The 19,006-nt window shown below is 44.4% G+C and overlaps 1 protein-coding gene across 1 annotated transcript in view; it reads right to left on the bottom strand.

Annotated features, from left to right (window-relative positions):
- The window catches only part of ZFYVE26 (zinc finger FYVE-type containing 26), a 1,347,068-nt gene that overhangs the window by 940,968 nt on the left and 387,094 nt on the right, over window positions 1–19,006 (bottom strand). The window contains exon 14 of the mRNA XM_082275187.1: window positions 346–465. Coding sequence (XP_082131313.1) covers window positions 346–465 — 120 coding nt within the window. The remainder of the gene's footprint in view (window positions 1–345; window positions 466–19,006) is intronic.

Here is a 19,006-nt window from a genome sequence, read left to right as displayed (position 1 = left end):
TCTTCAGATCTTTTAGATTGTAAAGGTGGGAGGGAGAGAAATAGGAAAGAATAAGGATTAATGTTGGAGGAATTCAATAAGTTAAGGATATAAAATAAATAAGGGAGATAGAGATGTATTAGTAAGAGGAATATGAGGTAGTTGGAGTAAAGGATAAGTTAATAAGTAGTGAGGGCTTGATCAAATAAGGTGTACAGGGTTCTTTTGGAAAGGTTTTAGTTAGTCTGTTTAACCAACCGCTTCCCTTTGTATTAGGTCTGCATATATATGAACCAAGTTTGGCTTGTAAATTTGTTTTAGTATAGTAAAAAAAAATAAAAATAAAAAAAGGATAAGCCACTTTACCTAATTGAGTCTGTGCCTGAAGAACACTTGGGTAGTTTATGACTTTATTCATTTGCTGAAGAACAGCCTGGAAACCTTTAATACCTTCAGAATGTTCCATAACTATATCTGATCTTCGTCCTGCAAAACAAACATAAAAAATTTATTTACCCATACATGTACAAATAACTATACAACACAAACTGGAATGTTTAACGATATTAAAAACTATCAGTTCTTGACTTTATTCACGTGATATATACTGATCAGCCATAACATTTAGATAATCTACCAGGTAAAGTGAATATCATCTTTTTACAGTGGCATCTGAAAGTTGGTGTGTTAAAAGCAGAAAAAAAAACGGGCATCGCAGTTTGTGTATAGTCTACAATAAAACAATATTCCAAAGTGTGCTGTCCTTATATAAATTACTGTATTTCTTATGAGATGTACCAAAGCACCTTAAACATATAATAAACTCTTCTTCTATTGACAAATCCATATAAATCAAGTCGATATATCATGTGCAAAAATTAGTGCAAATATGTTATAATGTGCACAAAGTGCTCAGTTCCAAAACATCAGCATTTCTTTTCTCTTGATAATGTGAACCACCATAAAAAGTGCTCCAGAAAGGAATCACCACAAACCGTTAAATGAGCTCCTTATCAGCTGTTCTGATCCCACAAGGAGATCACTAAAATGCTTAGATACAGAAGAACATATCTGGAATGGACTGTGATTTGTCAAGGAATCACATGTGTGTAAATAGGCTGCACAGAGGTGGACTGTTATATATGCACCCTTTTTTGTATATTGATGTACTTTAAAATTGCAATATATTCTTGTATGTGTGGATATATAGATTTGCAATATATTGATTCTAGGTATATAAAATGGGAATTTTGACTTTGGTAGAGGATAGACTAAGCAATAGCATGCAATGTCAAGCGGCAGCTGCCAAAGCCAGCAGAATATTAGCATGCATAAAGAAAGGGATGTATTCCAGAGCTAAAACTATAATCCTATCACTTTATAAAACTCTGGTCTGACCATATCTGGAGTATTCTGTCCAGTTCTGGTCACCAGTCCTCAGGAGGGATGTGTTGGAGCTGGAGAGTCCAGAGAAGGGCAACTAAACTAATTAGGGGAATGGAGGACCTTCATTATGAAGAGCGCCTGCAATCGCTTGATTTATTCTCCCTGGACAAGAGACGCCTGAGAGGGGACATGATAGCAATTTAAAAATACCTCAATGGTGATCCCAGCATAGAAAAAAGGCTATTCAGTCGAAAGGATTGCATGAGGACTTGAGGGCATACAATGCGATTATAGGAGAAGCGTTTTAATCTCAGGCAACGAAGGGGGTTCTTTACTGTTAGGGCTACAGGATTGTGGAATTCTCTACCACAAGAGGTGGTTTCTGCGGGAAGTATAGTTGCTTTCAAAAGACTCTTGGACATACATCTCAATGATCGTAACATTCAGGGGTATGAGAGATGATTACCGCCACACACACCTACACAGGTTGAACTGGATGGACTATTGTCTATATTCAACCTCAACTACTATGTAACTTACCGTAAAATCCTTTTCTCTTAGGTTCATTGATGGACACAGTCTCTGATGCTTATCAGTAGGGTTATACTGCCCCCCTACAGAAGTAGGACACTAGGCAGAAAAAAAGGTTCTGGCTACGACTATGGGCAGTCCCAGGGGGTATACCCTCTCTTCCTGCATAGGATGTCAGTTTTGTATCAAAGCAGTGTCAGAGAAATAATATCAATCCAACTCAAAATAGAGGGGCGGGTACTGCGTCCGTCAATGAACCTAAGAGAAAAGGATTTTACGGTAAGTCAAAAATCCAGTTCGCTCTATTGTTCATTGACGGACGCAGTCTCTGATGCATATCATTAGGGACATCTCAAAGCAGTGCCATCAAATGAAGGGTGGGAACAGCAGAAAAAAAAAAAAAACAAGTCCCCAAGGCTAAACATAGCCAACCAGGTAACACAGGTCTCATCAGAACAACAAGATGAGACCCACCTGAAACAAACAGTAAATACCCTCAAAGAAGGCATAAAGCCCCCTAAACCACAGCCTTCCAATATTTGCAGCCAAAAGAGGCATCTGCAGATGCCAGCACATCCACCTTATAAAATTTAGTAAAAGGTGTGAACAGACGACCAGGTAGCCGCCTTACAAACCTGAAGAACAGATGCCTGATGGCAAAAAGCCCAGGAAGCACTAAGCGCCTGAGTAGAATGCAAATTAGCAGGGAAAGGTGGAACCTGACCCTTAATTTAATTAGCCTGCACAACTGTCTGATCCATCTGGAAATAGTCGCAGCAGACGCAGGCAGCCCTTTCTTTGGACCATCCGTGAGTACAAAGAGCGAATCTGACTTTTGAAAAGACTCAGTAATCGACCAGGTACACCTTAATTGCCCGAACCACATCCACAGCATGCAGTGCAAATTCCTTAAGATGTTTTGGCTTAGGACACAAAGAAGATTTAAATGAAAACTGTAAACCACCTTCGGAAGGAAGGACGGATCCGGACAAAGTACCACTTTATCCCTGTGAACCACCAGGTAGGGAGGACAGGACAACGCTGTCAGTTCTGACACCCTGCGCGCAGAAGTGAAAGCCACCAAGAAGGCCATCTTCTGGGATAGGGTAAGCAGGGGAATCTTCCGAATACTTTCAAAAGGAGGTTTCTGAAGAACTGACAGCACCAAATCAAGGTCCCAAGGTGGCAACGGAGGTCGCACTGGAGGTACCAAGTGTCGCACCCCCTGGATGAAGTTACGCGCCAGGGCCTGTGTGGCCATTGGAAGAAAATTGCCAAAGCCGAAACCTGACCCTTGATAGTACTCAAGGCCAACTTTTGATCAACTCCCCGTTGACGGAAAGCCAAGATCCGAGCCACCGAGTAAGAGCAAGGGGGAGCTCCAAGAGACCTACACCACACAATATATGACTTCCACATACGATGATAAATCTTCCTAGAAGTCGCTTTCCTCACTTTAAGCAGAGTGGGAATCACTGAAGCAGACAATCCCCTGTCCTTTGGTACCTGGCTTTCAACAGCCAAGCCGTCAAAGCCAGCGACCTTAAAGCAGGATGGAAGATTGGCCCTTGAGACAGTAAAACCTCCCTGAGAGGAAGTCTCCAAGTAGTGTCTGCAACTAGCCTGACCAGGTCAGCGTACCAAGCTCAGGGAGGCCAGTCCGGAGCCACAAATCCCTTCCGCCTCGATCCTGCGAAGAAGTCTTGGCAGCAAATTGAGAGGAGGAAAGGCATACATCAGCTGAGAATGACCCCATTGGGCCACCAGCGCATCTGTGGCGTCTGCCAGAGGGTCCTGGAAGCGGGCCACAAACCTTCGTACTTTTCTGTTGATCAGAGACGCCAACAGATCTACGTCTGGAGTGTCCCAACGAAGGCACAACTGCAGGAACACCTCCGGATGGAGGGACCATTCCCCTGCACCCAAGGCCTGTTGACTGAGGTAAACCGCCTGCCAAGTTTCCACTCCTAGAATGTTAACAGCAGTGAGCTGGAACAAAGCCTGCCACTTCTAAGGCCACAAGGACCCTTTTGGTGCCCCTTGGTGATTGACATAAGCGACGGCCTTAGCACTGTCCGATTGAATGCGCACTGGACAACCGTGCAGGTACTCGGTCCAGTGGACTAGGCAAAGCCGGATCGCTCTCAGCTCAAGAACATTGATAAGTAACCTGGATTCCTCCAGGGACAAGACTCCTTGAGCAGACAACCTGCCAAGAACTCCCCCACCAGGACAGAGTTGCATCCATGTTGACAATTGTCCAATATATAGGGAGAAAGCATTTCCCTTGCTCGAGCCTCGGGGACCGAAGCCACCAGATCAGGGACTCCTTGGTCACCTGGCTCAGCTGGATCTGAATGTCCAGGGAATTAGGATTCTTGCTCCATTTGAGAAGGATCTCCTTCTGGAGGGTCCTCGAGTGGAATTGGGCAAAGGGGGCCGCCTTGAAGGATGCCACCATCAGTCCCAGAACTCTCATACAGGTCCGAAGGGATGACCATTTGCTGGACAGCAACAGCTGAACTGCAGTCTGAAGTTTTTGAAGTTTTTCCTGAGGAAGAAACACCCTGGCTGAGGAAGAGTCCAGAGTCAGGCCCAGGTAGTCCAGTCTCATGGAAAGGACCAAGGACGACTTCTGAAGGTTCAGAATCCACCCGAACTCCTCATGTCGATATCCAAATTTGTTTTCAGCACCGTAGGAGACTCTGCATGGAGAAGCAGATCATCCAGGTAACCCAGGAATTATATCCCCCGCTGCCGCAACAGCACCAGGATCGAAGCCAACACTTGTGTGAAGACCCGAGGAGCAGAGGCAAGACCAAACAGTAACACCACAAACTGATACTGCTCCTCTCCCACAGAAAAACGGAGAAACCATTGGTGTCCTGCACAGATTGGGATGTGAAGGTAGGCATCTTTGATGTCTATGGAGGCCAGAAAATCCCCCTGATGTAGGGAGGCCACCACTGTGCGAACCAATTCCATCTTGAATTTAGTGCTTTCAGGTCCAGGATTGGACGCACCTTGCCTTCCTTCCTGGGAACCGTGAACAGGTTTGAATAAAAGGACTGAAAACGTTCCGCACACGGAACCGGAACAATTACCCCCTGTTGTACCAGGTCCTGAACTGTCCCAGAGAGCGCCAGCAAGCAATCCGGGGACAGTCGCACATTGGAAGGGAAAAACCTTACTGGAGGGATGGATCAAAACTTGATCTTGTAACTGGACCGTATAAGGAGGTCTTGTCTGCAGGTCTGGAGAAACCAGACTTCTGTTTACCAGACCAGGGTCGCTTGGAACCGCCCAAGGGAGCCTTGAAGGGCTTCGCCTTATTGACTGACCCTGAGGGACGAAAAAACATGTTGTGTGCTGAAAAGGAGGGACCCTGTCTGCGACGAGGTTCCTTACCATTGTTAGCCTGTGGAAGAAAGGTACTCTTCCCCCCATGAGACCCTCAATGTAGCCCCAAACAGGCAATCTCCTTGAAAATAATAAAGAATAGATTATAACCGCGCTATAGGTGATAAATAAGGAAAAAGCTGCAACCTGAAGTGTGACCACACCCTCAATATTATATATGTAAAAAAGTAGCGCTAAGTGAAAGTTGAACTGGTGAAAGTCCAAAAAAATGTTCAAAATAAATGTCCAATTGTTCTTAGTGTGAATGATGAATAAAGTGAAGAAATTGATGTCACGCCAGAGTCCCTCTAGGTAGTATGCTTACCAGAGCATATGAAATCAAAGGCCCAGGATCCAAACTGGCAATCTTGATGTTGTTGGTGGCTATCCTTTGATAAAACTCCAGGAATTTGGATATGTGAGATCATGGAAAGAAATCGAAGAACGCCATAGCATAAAATCCCACAAACAAATAGTAATAACTATATTCACCAGTGATGTATTGAACTGAAGTATAGTGTGTACAGATGGAAGATCAATCCGCCACCAACATTAGTACTGCTTACCAGAAGTAAATATGATATTAGGAAATATTGATAGAGAAACACCAGAGCCAAGAAGCGTAGAGATATTCTTTACCAAGGAGGAGGAAAAACCACCAGATAGTCCACCACTGATAGGTCGGTCCATTACGAGACTGAATGCATAACACATGTATAAATGGGATTACTTCCACCCCCAAGTCCAGAAAAAACCTCCTCCAAGCCTCTTACCAGATATAAACTTGAATAGATATTGGAAACCCTGGATGAAATGGACAGTAAAAACCCCACAGGGACACAGGGAAGAGAGACCAGACTCCAACTTGATTGACTCAGGAATTGGATATGTGAAATCATGGAAAAAAATATAAGAACACCATAGCATAAAATCCCACAACCAGATATTGATGCACTGATAACTGTATTCACCAGTGATGATTAAACTGGAATGTTAAGTGTAGAAAAGGTGAATCAATCCGCCACCAACATTAATCCTGCTTACCAGAAATAAATGTAATATTGACAAATAATGATAGAGAAATAGACCAGAGCCAGGAAGCGTAAAGATGTTCTTCACCAAGGAGAAGGAAACCATCAAATACAATCCACCACTGATAGGTCAGTCCCTTACCAGACTGGATGCATAACACTCATAAGTGAATGGAAGTATTTCCACCCCAAAATGTCCAGTAAATAACACCTCCAAGCCTCTTACCAGATGTAAACTATAAATAGATGTTGAATCTCCTGGATGAATGGACAACAGAATCCCACAGGGACACAGGGAGAATGGACCAAGCTCCAACTTGATTCAGGATGGCAAGTGATGTATCGCCAATGTAGCTCAATAATAGTTGGCTCCAAATGCATAAAGCATAAAAACCGCCATAGTGTAAAAACGTAATGTATTTATTATAAAAACAAAGTATTAAACTCACATGTAAACAGATGGAAACAGTCACTCGTAATAGCCGCCGGCCAGACGGCTCCACACATCCGCACTCGTCGGACGCTGTCGGAAATTACCTCAGCACGCCGTAACCTAACGTTGTTTAGATGACGTTTTCATCAAAGGCAGATCAGTCAAGGCCTTCTTTGAAGTCTGATCCGCAGACCAGCACTTTAGCCAAAGTATACACGGGGGGGACCACTGCCGAAACCTACAATCGGCCAAATATGGGAGCAGTGTCCAGCGTGGCATCGCAAACAAATTGCAGCCCCCGCACCAGCTGGCCCAACAGCTTCTCAAAAGGCACAAGGGAACTTGTTTCCCCTCCAGGTCATGGCGTAGTAACTTAGCCCATTCAGTCAACGTTTGTGTGACAAGGGCAACCGTAAACATCGGTTGCAGACCCCGCCAGGGAGTACGTATTGCGGGCCACAGCGTCCGTCCGCGTTCCTATCCTCTGGTGCCATAAAGGACGGGGAATCCTCCACTGGGATAACCGTAGCCTTATTCAGTCTTGAGACCGGAGGGTCCACTGTAGGTTGCACAGTCCACTTCTTTATCAGGGACTCCTCAAAAGGGTAGCGTCGAGCAATCCGCTTAGGCACCCCAGGGGAACGCTTTGAGCGGTTCCATTCTTTTTTGAGCATGTTGCCAAAATATGCGTGCAATGGAAAAACCTTTGCCACTCTGGATGGCTTGTGAGTGCCAAACGTAACCTGTGCTCCAGTCGCAGCCACAGCTGCCTCCTCCAATTTCAAGGTCTCACGCACAGAAACAACTAGTGCGTACACCGGCAACTTATCTTGCGTGGCAGTGGAGGTAGAAATGTCATCCTCACTGTCAGAGGAGACAGGGTGCGAGTTAGTGGACCCAGCAGGGAGACCCGCGTCTACGGTGGCTGAGTCAGACTCGGAAAATGAGACATCAGATGGGGCAGGAGTAGGCGGAGGGCAATTCTTAGCACCTCGCCCTTTGAAGACCACCTCTAACAAGGATACAAACGCTTCCAGGACCGTCAAAATTGCATCGGTAGACAGCTGGGATCCAGAGGGCCCTGCAGCCTCCACAAGGGGGTCAGGTGGGGACACAGGATCTGTAGGGTCAACAACATTTTTTTCCCCTCAATTAAAGTCCCACTGAGCTACAGCACTCCCCGGAAGACAGGCAAGCGCGTTGGAGACCCCCAGCAGAGAGAGAGACCCCAAGACTCACTGTGCCAAGATGCAGCAGGCGGCCCAAAATGTCAGCACGTGTCAGCAGCAAGCTGGATCCTATCAGAAAAAAAAGCGCAAAATGGCCGTGCTGGGTGTACCAAGATGGTCACTGATCTCCTCAGCACGTGGGGCTACAAGAAAATGGAAGCCCCACGCGGCCTGCAGAGCGGCCAAGGACCCTTATGGGGACCCCCAAGACTCCACAATGGGATCATTTGGCAGGTGGGCCCTGGAGGTACAGACAGAGACCCCCCCTGCACGATCGTTCGTTACCGGCAGCGCACCCCAGCCCTCACTGCGGCCTGGAGCGTGGTCCCAGCCCCCTGGAGTAGGCCCAGTAGCCCTCAGCATAAGGGGGTGGGGCAGGTAGAAGATGGGGGTGCGTGATAGGACAGAGGGGAACCCGGGATTGTGAGGGTCCGACCGTCCCACGGAGGGGCCTGCGTCCACACCAAAATCCTTCAGGGAAGAGGGGGGAACATTTACTTACCATACCAGGAACACAGGCGGGTGCCATCTCCTGGCAGGACCCCTCTCTGCCGAAAATGAGGGCTGTCGGCCAAATAGGACTGCTGCGACTCGGCCTAGACTGAGCCATATGCGACCTGGTGAGACGTTTAACTCACGGGGACAGTCCCCGTCCAGTGGGACTATGTTGCGGCCGACTCAGCGCGGAGTTAAGGCCTGCGCGCGCTTGCTGGCCGGCTGGGGTCACCACTGGATCTTTACATCCAGCCCAGATCCGGCATAGTTGCTTGTAGAGCTCACAGAAAAAATCTGGAGAAAAGCTAGCTTAAAAAAAAATTATCTAGAAAAAAACTTTTTTGCCAGGACCAGAGATCCCAGCAGGGAACTAGGTCCTTACTCCTGACTAGGCAGATTAAAACTGACATCCTATGCAGGAAAAGAGAGGGTATACCCCCTGGGACTGCCTATAGGTGTAGCCAGAACCTTTTTTTCTGCCTAGTGTCCTACTACTGTAGAGGGAAGTATAACCCTACTGATATGCATCATAGAGTGCATCCATCAATGAACGATAGATAAATATCTGTTTGGTTGCACTACACAATTTGTTGGTTTATAGCTGGTAATTATTTGTAATTTATACCTGGTTAGGCACAGGTTTTTTTTGTTTATAGTATACTTCAGCTTAAATACAGCCCAAAAGGGGAGAATGAGGCTCAAGACACCTGTGCATGTAATCCAATCTCCATACATGGACACGAGAAACAAAATGTCCCCCAATTTGGCCCCCTATTTTACGGTAAAATAATACCAAATACCAATTAAATAAAATTCCAAAAAATATACATAATGAAATCTGGAAATTTTAAGAAAATGTGCTGACTAACAATCATCTATTTAAACAGCGCAATCTAGTAGTGTAACAACTGTTAGCATGCAGATAATGCATTACGTATCCCATGCCTCAAAAATATTTTTTCTGGGCTCCTGTCCACAACTGAAAGCACCTACAATGAGCACATGAGCATCAGAACTGGACCATGGGACAATGGAAGAAAGTAGCTTGGCCTGATGAATCAAGCTCTCTTTTACATCATGTGAATGGCTGGGTGCCTGTGCATCGCTTACCCGGGGAAGAGAAAGCACCAGAATGCGGAAGCAGTGGCTGCTTTGTTCTGCTGGGAAACCTTGGTGCTGATATTCATATGGATGTTACTTTGACATGAACCACCTACCAAAATATAGTTGCTGACCAAGTACACCCCTTTATGGAAATTGTATTCCCTGACGGCAGTGGCCTTTTTTAGCAGGACAATGCAACCTGACACACTGCAAAGATGGTTCAAGAATGGTTTGAGGAAAACAAGTAAGTTTGAGGTGCTGACTTGGGCTCCAAATTTTACACAAATGTGTATGTTCTAATTTGTTATCTCTTGAATTGATTTTCTACCATTGCAAGTACTTTGTGTGTGTAAAACATTATTTTTTAGTAAAAAAACACAACAACATTTGTTTTCCCTGCTTTACTGCAAAGTGACTTAAAAGAAACACCACAAAACACCTTCATAAACTATATTTTACAGCTGACTAAACATTTATCTTGCATGAGAATTGTACATTGTTCAAACTTAAAAGCAGGGATGACCTCCAAAGCCCAAGCCTAATTTCTCTACTCTATTAATCAATTTTTAACCTCTTTCCTCAATACCCTAACCTCATACTTTGAAAAGTGCGACTTTGGTTCGCCCTTGGCAATAATGCCTGGCAAAGGACTAACAACCAAGTTTTGCTTTGAAAACACATTTGTGCAAGAAACTAACCGGTTGTTATCCAGATGGTACCCTTAATGATTTCCAGTGTTTGATGGGTTATCTTAGCCCCCCCAAATGCTGTCATGGAGGTTCAGATTTAGGCACCTTCTAGCAGTGCTCGATAAACAGGGGATTGTGGTTGAGAGTTTACCAGACAGCTATAGTTCTTAACCACTTCTGGATCGGAAAGGATTTACCCCCTTAATGACAGGCCATTTTTTGCAATTTAGCACTGCGTGACTTTAACAGCGCGGTCATGCAATGCTGTACCCAAAGGCAATATACATTGTTTTTTTCCCCACAAATAGAGCTTTCTTTTGGTGGTAATTGATGACCTCTGTGGTTTTTATTTTTTGCAATATAAATGAAAAATGACCAAAAAATGTAGAAAAAAAAAAATGACATTTTGTACATTTTCTTAAAAAAAATATCCAATAAACTCAATTGTTGCCATACATTTAGGCCAAAATGTATTTAGCTACATGTCTTTGATAAAAAAAAAATCTCAATAAGTGTACATTTATTGGTTTGTGCAAAAGTTATAGTGTCTACAAACTATGGTGTAAACACTGGAATTTACGCAGCTTTAAAAAGAAATAAGGGATACTGATCCAGGCCCCCTTGAAGGGTGGTAGGATACTGGTACCTCAAGATAAAATTATGGATATGTTGAGGAGGGCTCCTGATGGGTGAGCATGAGTCAAAAGGATGATTCAAATATTTGAAAAAATACAATTCATTTTATTAAACATTGAACATTAAAATAGCAAAACAGATAAAAGAGAAAACAATTCGAGGTCTGTTGATATACATGTCCAAATAAGTCTCACTCAAATTCAGGGACAGGTCTGACGCGTTTCGCCCTTGGGTGGGCTTTCTTAAAGACCATATGAAGTCCCAAGTAGACTATTACAGAAAGAAAAACATATCGTTAGTTCACAACAAAAGATAAACATATTAATTACATTTTAATCTTAATATATCAAAGGATACTACTTTAAAATGTAGTTCCTACACTTATATTCAATTGTGCTCACCCCATTGAAAAAGAGACTGGAAATAGATGCTGACGAGTCAGGAGATTCGGTCAATAGCCATGGACACGATTCCACACCCGCATTCAGAAAGTCCAGACTGGATGCTTCTAGCCCCAACTGATAAAGGGCCAAAAGGCTATCCCAACAGATGAGGTGTCGAGCCCGGCACCTTGATCAGAGGTGAGCATACACAGAAGTGAAATCAGGAAAAGGGAATGCCCAACATGAATTTGCTTCCCCACTATATGGATAGCTCACTCAGGCTCTGAAAAAAAGATAAAAAGGAGGTGTATGCAGTGGTAAGCCAGCGATCCCAGAAAAACGGCAAACAGAGGAGCCCACCCCCACCATATTGAAGAAAAGAGGGGAAGGAAAAAGAAGAAGAAAAGGGGAAGGGAAAACCACAGAAAAAAGAAAAAAGGAAAAAACAAGGAGAAAAAAGGGGGAAGAAATAGAGCGGGGGGGGGGGGGGGGAGGGAAAAAAGAGGGAAGAAGAAAAGACAGAGGAAGGAGAAGGGGGAGGAAAAAGGAGAGGGGGGGGCGCCCAGCCATCCTGCGGGATCCGACCGTACTCGCCCTGCTTCCAAAACCTAACCATCCCATCATGTCTACCCATTGTGCAGGCTGGAGGGGGTAAAGGCCAAAATATTCCCCACAGAAACCGGTTCATAAATGGGGGAGATTCATCCAATGGATCCCAACCGGAGGGAGAAGACCTGTCTACATCCCAGCACAGATGCATCACAGCAGCGGGGAGAAGGAAGGAGAAAGGAAGCCATACTAATCCTATAACCAGGCACCGATGGGCACATGAGGAGCAATAAGTCCAAGATACTTACCCTTCCTTAACAGCCGAGCCAGGACACCATCGCCGCCGCTCCACGAACGGAGGCTGGTGATCCATGACTCGGCCTTTCGCGTCCCCCTCTACAAGTACGCCGGGCTCCACCGGAAGTGATAGCAACCACTTCCGGTGCGGGCGCTGATTGACGGAATAGCGCGCCACGCGTGACGTCATCACGCCCGGCGCGCCGCCATCTTAACTGGCCAAAGGCCGGCCCGGAAGTGCAAAGGCCGACGAAGTCGCATTACACTTACCGGGCTTTGCGCCCGAACATCCCCACCGATAGGAGGGAATTCCAGCTGCCACTATTCAGAACACAAGGTCCAGAAGCATTCCCACCCCAGACCGAACCCCAAGACCCTCCATTCAGCATTGCATCAGAAAGACCCAGAAATTAATTAACCAGGTCATAACATGTAAATATATATTTTAAAAAACAATTTTTAATATTGCCAAAAGAACAACAATTTAGATCAAAAATAACTATCCATCATAAACATTCACGTATTTATAAATCCTGAATATTTGCACAGCACATGTCTCTAGTGGGGAATACTCCAAATCCCATATTTACACATTTACAGCCCGGGCATATTGACCCCAGTCATTTTATGAGATGGAAAAATTCCCTATAATATGTAGAATTCCTAACCATAAAGAGACTACTTCCCCAATGGTTGGTTTAAGCAAGGAAGGGCTGGTAAGAGATGGAGGAATTCAGCCCTGGGGGATAAGTTGCCCGCAGGTCATATATCCATCTTGCCTCACACTGGAGGACTTTTTGATCTATATTGCCACCGCGGACACTCGGTCTAATTACTTCCAAAACAAAAAACTTTATCACATCCGGGTCGAAATTATGGTATACTCCCACATGTTTGCATATTGGAGTATAGATCAATCCCACCTCTAAATAATAGAGGTGGTCTCCAATGCGGGAAGACAAGGGGCGTTTCGTCTTCCCCACAAAGAAGGAACCACATACGCAAAAGGCTATATACACCACTGCCTCTGTATCGCAATTCGCAAATGTTCTAAGTCTGTGATTGGTCCCATTAGGGAGCCTACACGTTGGTCCCTCCAGGATCCATGGACACACGTCACAATGACCACAGGGATAGGTGCCCCAGCGACGATGTTCACTTCCACCCCGTGTCTCATCATAGTGACTGTGAACCATGGAGTCCTTCAGTGACCTCGACTTCCTATATACTATCTCAGGGTAATCCCGCACATATTTTGAAATAGTTTGATCTTCCGTGAGGAAGTGCCAATTCTGTGAGATGGTTTTTATTGCAGTATGATGGCTGTGGTAGGTTGTAACCAATTTAGTTGTCCCTTCATTTGCGATTTTCTTCCCTCTATTAAAGTTGAAAATTAGTTCGTCCCTAGATCTCAACTTGGCTTTGTTATATGCCTTTCGCAGGACATTTTTGCTGTATCCTCTCTCTCTTAGCCCGTCTCTTAGTGCTTTGGCCTCTATTTCGAAAACGGCCTCGCGGGCACAGTTCCTACGCAGGTGGAGATATTGGCCATAAGGAATACTCCTAACCAGAGACTGGGATGACTGCTGGTAAAATGCAGGATGGTATTTCCCGAGGTCTCCTTACGGTATAGGGTAGTTCTAAGCATCCGGTCTTGGTCCAAAAATAGCCGAGTATCCAAAAACGAAATACTTTCCGTGTTGAATTGCATCGTGAACTTCAGGTTGAAGGAATTATCTGACAAAATGTCCATGAATTCCTGTAGTTCTTGAGGGCTGCCCGTCCATATGACGAAAACATTGTCAATATACCTGCGCCATAAGAGAATATGGCGCAGGTATAGAGACAAGGCATCATCATGAAAGATGGATCTCTCCCACCCCCCCCCCCAGGTACAGGGTCTTTGAAAACGCCCGGAAGAGGAGGGCGAAACGCGTTGACGCAATTTCCGGTCTACGCCTTAGCGACACGTCACTTCCGGTGCGGTGGAACGCACGCCGTAACCACGGAGCGTCCAAGCGGCACCATACAATCAGGAAGGACGAGACCTTTTGTACTACATGCCTGATAATAGCTACGAAATGTGAGTTTTGATTTTAGAATTTGCACAATAAAACTTTCTTAATCGGATTTACACTATTGTGAGCAGCCTTTCTCCATTTACATGCATCGGGGTATTTGTATCATTGGAGGCATACCTGTCTTGGAGAAGTGTGGCAGCTGGTTCCTTACTAGGACACAAGCTCTGTCGACCCTTATAGCTGTATAGCGTAGGGGTCATTTTTGTCCGGTAAGTGAATACCCAAAGGGGGAGGACCGGCACTTTTTCACTGCACCGAAACGATTGCATGATTGTGCACTTTCTTCTTGGCACTCCAGCACTTTCGTGGGACCCATTTGGGACTGTTTACAACCATCCATCTATTGGAAATCTTATTGAACTATTTTATCTGGACTGGCACTTTATTCTATATATTGATTTTATTATTAATACGTTTTCTACACTTAAGCTTTTTTTGCACATTTTTGCAATATTGCACGGTGCACTTTTAAGAGCTCTACATTGTAGATAACCTTTTCTGTGTATTATTCACATTCAATACTGTTTTGCGCTGAGTTTATATATTTTTTTGCACTTGAAAATTTTGGGTATCACCATTATTTATGAACAGTTGCATTTCGGTTTTAATTTCACTTATTATTGATATTATGCAACTTAGTTAACCATATATCCATCACCCCTTGTTTTTTCTTTGCACTGTATTTGCACTGCAATATAGATCAAAAAGTCCTCCAGTGTGAGGCAAGATGGATATATGACCTGCGGGCAACTTATCCCCCAGGGCTGAATTCCTCCATCTCTTACCAGCCCTTCCTTGCTTATACCAACAATTTGGGGAAGTAGTCTCTTTATGGTTAGGAATTATACATATTATAGGGAATTTTTCCTTCTCATAAAATGACTGGGGTCAATATGCCCGGGCTGTAAATGTGTAAATATGGGATTTGGAGTATTCCCCACTAGAGACATGTGCTGTGCAAATATTCAGGATTTATAAATACGTGAATGTATATGATGGATAGTTATTTTTGATCTAAATTGTTGTTCTTTTGGCAATATTAAAAATTAAGTTTTTTAAAATATATATTTACATGTTATGACCTGGTTAATTAATTTCTGGGTCTTTCTGATGCAATGCTGAATGGAGGGTCTTGGGGTTCGGTCTGGGGTGGGAATGCTTCTGGACCTTGTGTTTTGAATAGTGGCAGCTGGAATTCCCTCCTATCGGTGGGGAGGTTCGGGCGCAAAGCCCGGTAAGTGTAATGCGACTTTGTCGGCCTTTGCACTTCCGGGCCGGCTTTCGGCCGGTTAAGATGGCGGCGCGCCTGGCGTGATGACGTCACGCGTGGCGCGCTATTCCGTCAATCAGCGCCCGCACCGGAAGTGGTTGCTATCACTTCCGGTGGAGCCCGGCGTACTTGTAGAGGGGGATGCGAACGGCCGAGTCATGGATCACCAGCCTCCGTTCGTGGAGCGGCGGCGATGGTGTCCTGGCTCGGCTGTTAAGGAAGGGTAAGTATCTTGGACTTATTGCTCCTCATGTGCCCATCGGTGCCTGGTTATAGGATTAGTATGGCTTCCTTTCTCCTTCCTTCTCCCCGCTGCTGTGATGCATCTGTGCTGGGATGTAGACCGGTCTTCTCCCTCCGGTTGGGATCCATTGGATGAATCTCCCCCATTTATGAACCGGTTTCTGTGGGGAATATTTTGGCCTTACCCCCTCCAGCCTGCACAATGGGTAGACATGATGGGATGGTTAGGTTTTGGAAGCAGGGCGAGTACGGTCGGATCCCGCAGGATGGCTGGGCGCCCCCCCCCCCTCTCCTCTGTCTTATTTTTTCTTCCCCCTTTTTTCCCTTCCCCCCCCCTCCCTCCGCTCTATTTCTTGCCCCTTTTCTCCTTGTTTTTTCCTTTTTCTTTTTTCTGTGGTTTTCCCTTCCCCTTTTCTTCTTCTTTTTCCTTCCCCTCTTTTCTTCAATATGGTGGGGGTGGGCTCCTCTGTTTGCAATTTTTCTGGGATCGCTGGCTTACCACTGCATACACCTCCTTTTTATCTATTTTTCAGAGCCTGAGTGAGCTATCCATATACTGGGGAAGCAAATTCATGTTGGGCATTCCCTTTTCCTGATTTCACTTCTGTGTATGCTCACCTCTGATCAAGGTGCCGGGCTCGACACCTCATCTGTTGGGATAGCCTTTTGGCCCTTTATCAGTTGGGGCTAGAAGCATCCAGTCTGGACTTTCTGAATGCGGGTGTGGAATCGTGTCCATGGCTATTGACCGAATCTCCTGACTCGTCAGCATCTATTTCCAGTCTCTTTTTCAATGGAGTGAGCACAATTAAATATGAGTGTAGGAACTACATTTTAAAGTAGTATCCTTTGATGTATTAAGATTAAAATGTAATTAATATGTGTATCTTTTGTTGTGAACTAACGATATGTTTTTCTTTCTGTAATAGTCTACTTGGGACTTCATATGGTCTTTGAGAAAGCCCACCCAAGGGCGAAACGCGTCAGACCTGTCCCTGAATTTGAGTGAGACTTATTTGGACATGCTGTATATCATCAGACCTCGAGAATTGTTTTCTCTTTTATCTGTTTTGCGATTTTAATGTTCAATGTTTAATAAAATGAATTGTATTTTTTCAAATATGTGAATCATCCTTTTGACTCATGCTCACCCATCAGGAGCCCTCCTCAACATATCCATAATTTTATCTTGAGGTACCAGTATCCTGCCACCCTTCAAGGGGGCCTGGATCAGTATCCCTTATTTCTTTTATATGCAAAGCGGATTGGAGGTCTCCTGATTACATATGTCACACCCATTAAGGCATTTCCCTATTTTGATACTTTACGCAGCTTTTACTTTGACTGTCTATCGAATTTCTTGAAGTGCTAAAATAGCAGGGCAGTACAAACCACCCCCAAATTAACCCTTTCAGGAAAGTAGACACCCCAAGGAATTTTCTGAGAGGCATGTTGAGCCCATTGAGTATTGAACTTGTTTGTCACAGGTGTTTGAAAAAAAAAAAAAAAACAATTTAAAACACAAAGTTGTCATTGAAATGATATATTGCTCACACATGCCATGGGTATGTGTGGAATTGCACCCCAAAATACATTCTGCTGCTTCTCCTGAGTATGGGGATAACCCATGTGTGAGACTTTTTGGCAGTCTAGCTGCGTACAGGACCCCAAAAACCAATTACTACCTTCAGGATGTCACGCCTCACTACCTATCACAGTTTTGGAGGCCTTGAAATGCCAAGATACCACAAACCCCCCACCAAATAACCCCTATTCAGAAAGTAGACACCCTAAGTTATTTTCCGAGAGACATTTTAAGTCCATGGAATATTTTATACATTTTCCACACGTTTTAGGAAAATTATTTATTTATTTATTTTTACACAAAGTGGTCATTTAAATTATATATTGTTCACACATTCCATGGATATATATGAAAGGACACCCAAAAATACATTCTGCTGTTTCTCCTGAGTATGGATATACCACATGTGTGGGACTTTTTGGCAGTCTAGCCGTGTACAGGAGCCCGAAAACCAATCACTGCCTTCAGGCCTTCTAAGGGCGAAATCGGTTGATTTCACTCCTCACTCCCTATCAAAGTTTTGGAGGCAATGAAGCGCCAAGACCGCACAAACCCCCCCTCCCCCTAAATGACCCCTTTCGGAAATTAGACACTCCAAGCTATTTGCTGAGAGGCATTTTGAGTATTTTGCATATCTCGCTTTTTGTCACAAAGGTTAAAAAGTTGAAAAACATTTTTTTTTCCTTTTCCAAAACAAATAAGAGCTGCAAAATACTCACCATGACTCTTAGCAAATACCTTGGGGTGTCTGCTTTCCAAAAAGGGGTCATTTGGGGGGTTTTGTGCCATCTTGGCATTTCATTGCCTCCGAAACTGATAGGTAGTGAGGTGTGAAACCAACAATTTACGTCCTTAGAAAGCCTGAAGGCAGTGATTGGTTTTCAGGTGTCCTGTACACGGCCAGACTGCCAAAAAGTCTCACACATGTGGTATCCCCGTACTCAGGAGAAGCAGCAGAATGTATTTTGGGGTGTCATTTCACATATAGCCATGGCCTGTTTGAGCAATATATCATTTAATTTAAAACTTTGTGTAAAAAAATAGATGAATAAATAAATGTGGGCATTTTCCCGATACTTGTGCCAAAATATAAAATATTCCATGGACTCAACATACCTCCCAGCAAATAGCTTTGAGTGTCTACTTTCCAAAATGGGGTCATTGGGGGGAGGGGGGTTGCTAACTTGACATTTCAGGGCCTCCGAAACTGTGATAGGTAATGAGGAAGTAAAATAAGCAATTTATGCCCCTAGAAAATCTGAGGTCAGTGATTGGTTTTCAGGGTCCCCTACACAAACTCCCAAAAAGTCTCACATGTGGTATCCCTGTACTCTGGAGAAGCAGCAGAATGTATTTTGGGGTGTCATTTCACATATACCCATGGTGGCATGTGTGAGCAATATATATCATTTAGTGACAACTTTGTGTAAAAAAAAAAAGGAATTGCGTTTTCCTTTAACTTGTGGCAGAATATAAAATGTTCCATGGACTCAACATGCCTCTCAGCAAATAGCTTTGGGTGTCCGCTTTCTATAAAGGGGTCATATGGGGGAGTGTTTGAACTGTCCTTGCATTTTATGCCCAATATTAGAAGCTTATGCCATGCATTACCTACTCTAACCATTGGAAAACCAAGCCTTTCCTGACACTTTTGTTTACATTAAATTTTTTTATTTTTACTAGAAA

The sequence above is a fragment of the Pelophylax lessonae genome (assembly GCF_965119305.1).
Source record: "Pelophylax lessonae genome assembly, chromosome: 13".
Taxonomy (NCBI): Eukaryota; Metazoa; Chordata; class Amphibia; order Anura; family Ranidae; genus Pelophylax; species Pelophylax lessonae.
Note: the sequence above shows the minus strand (reverse complement) of the source record. Positions and strands in the feature narration are given on the sequence as shown.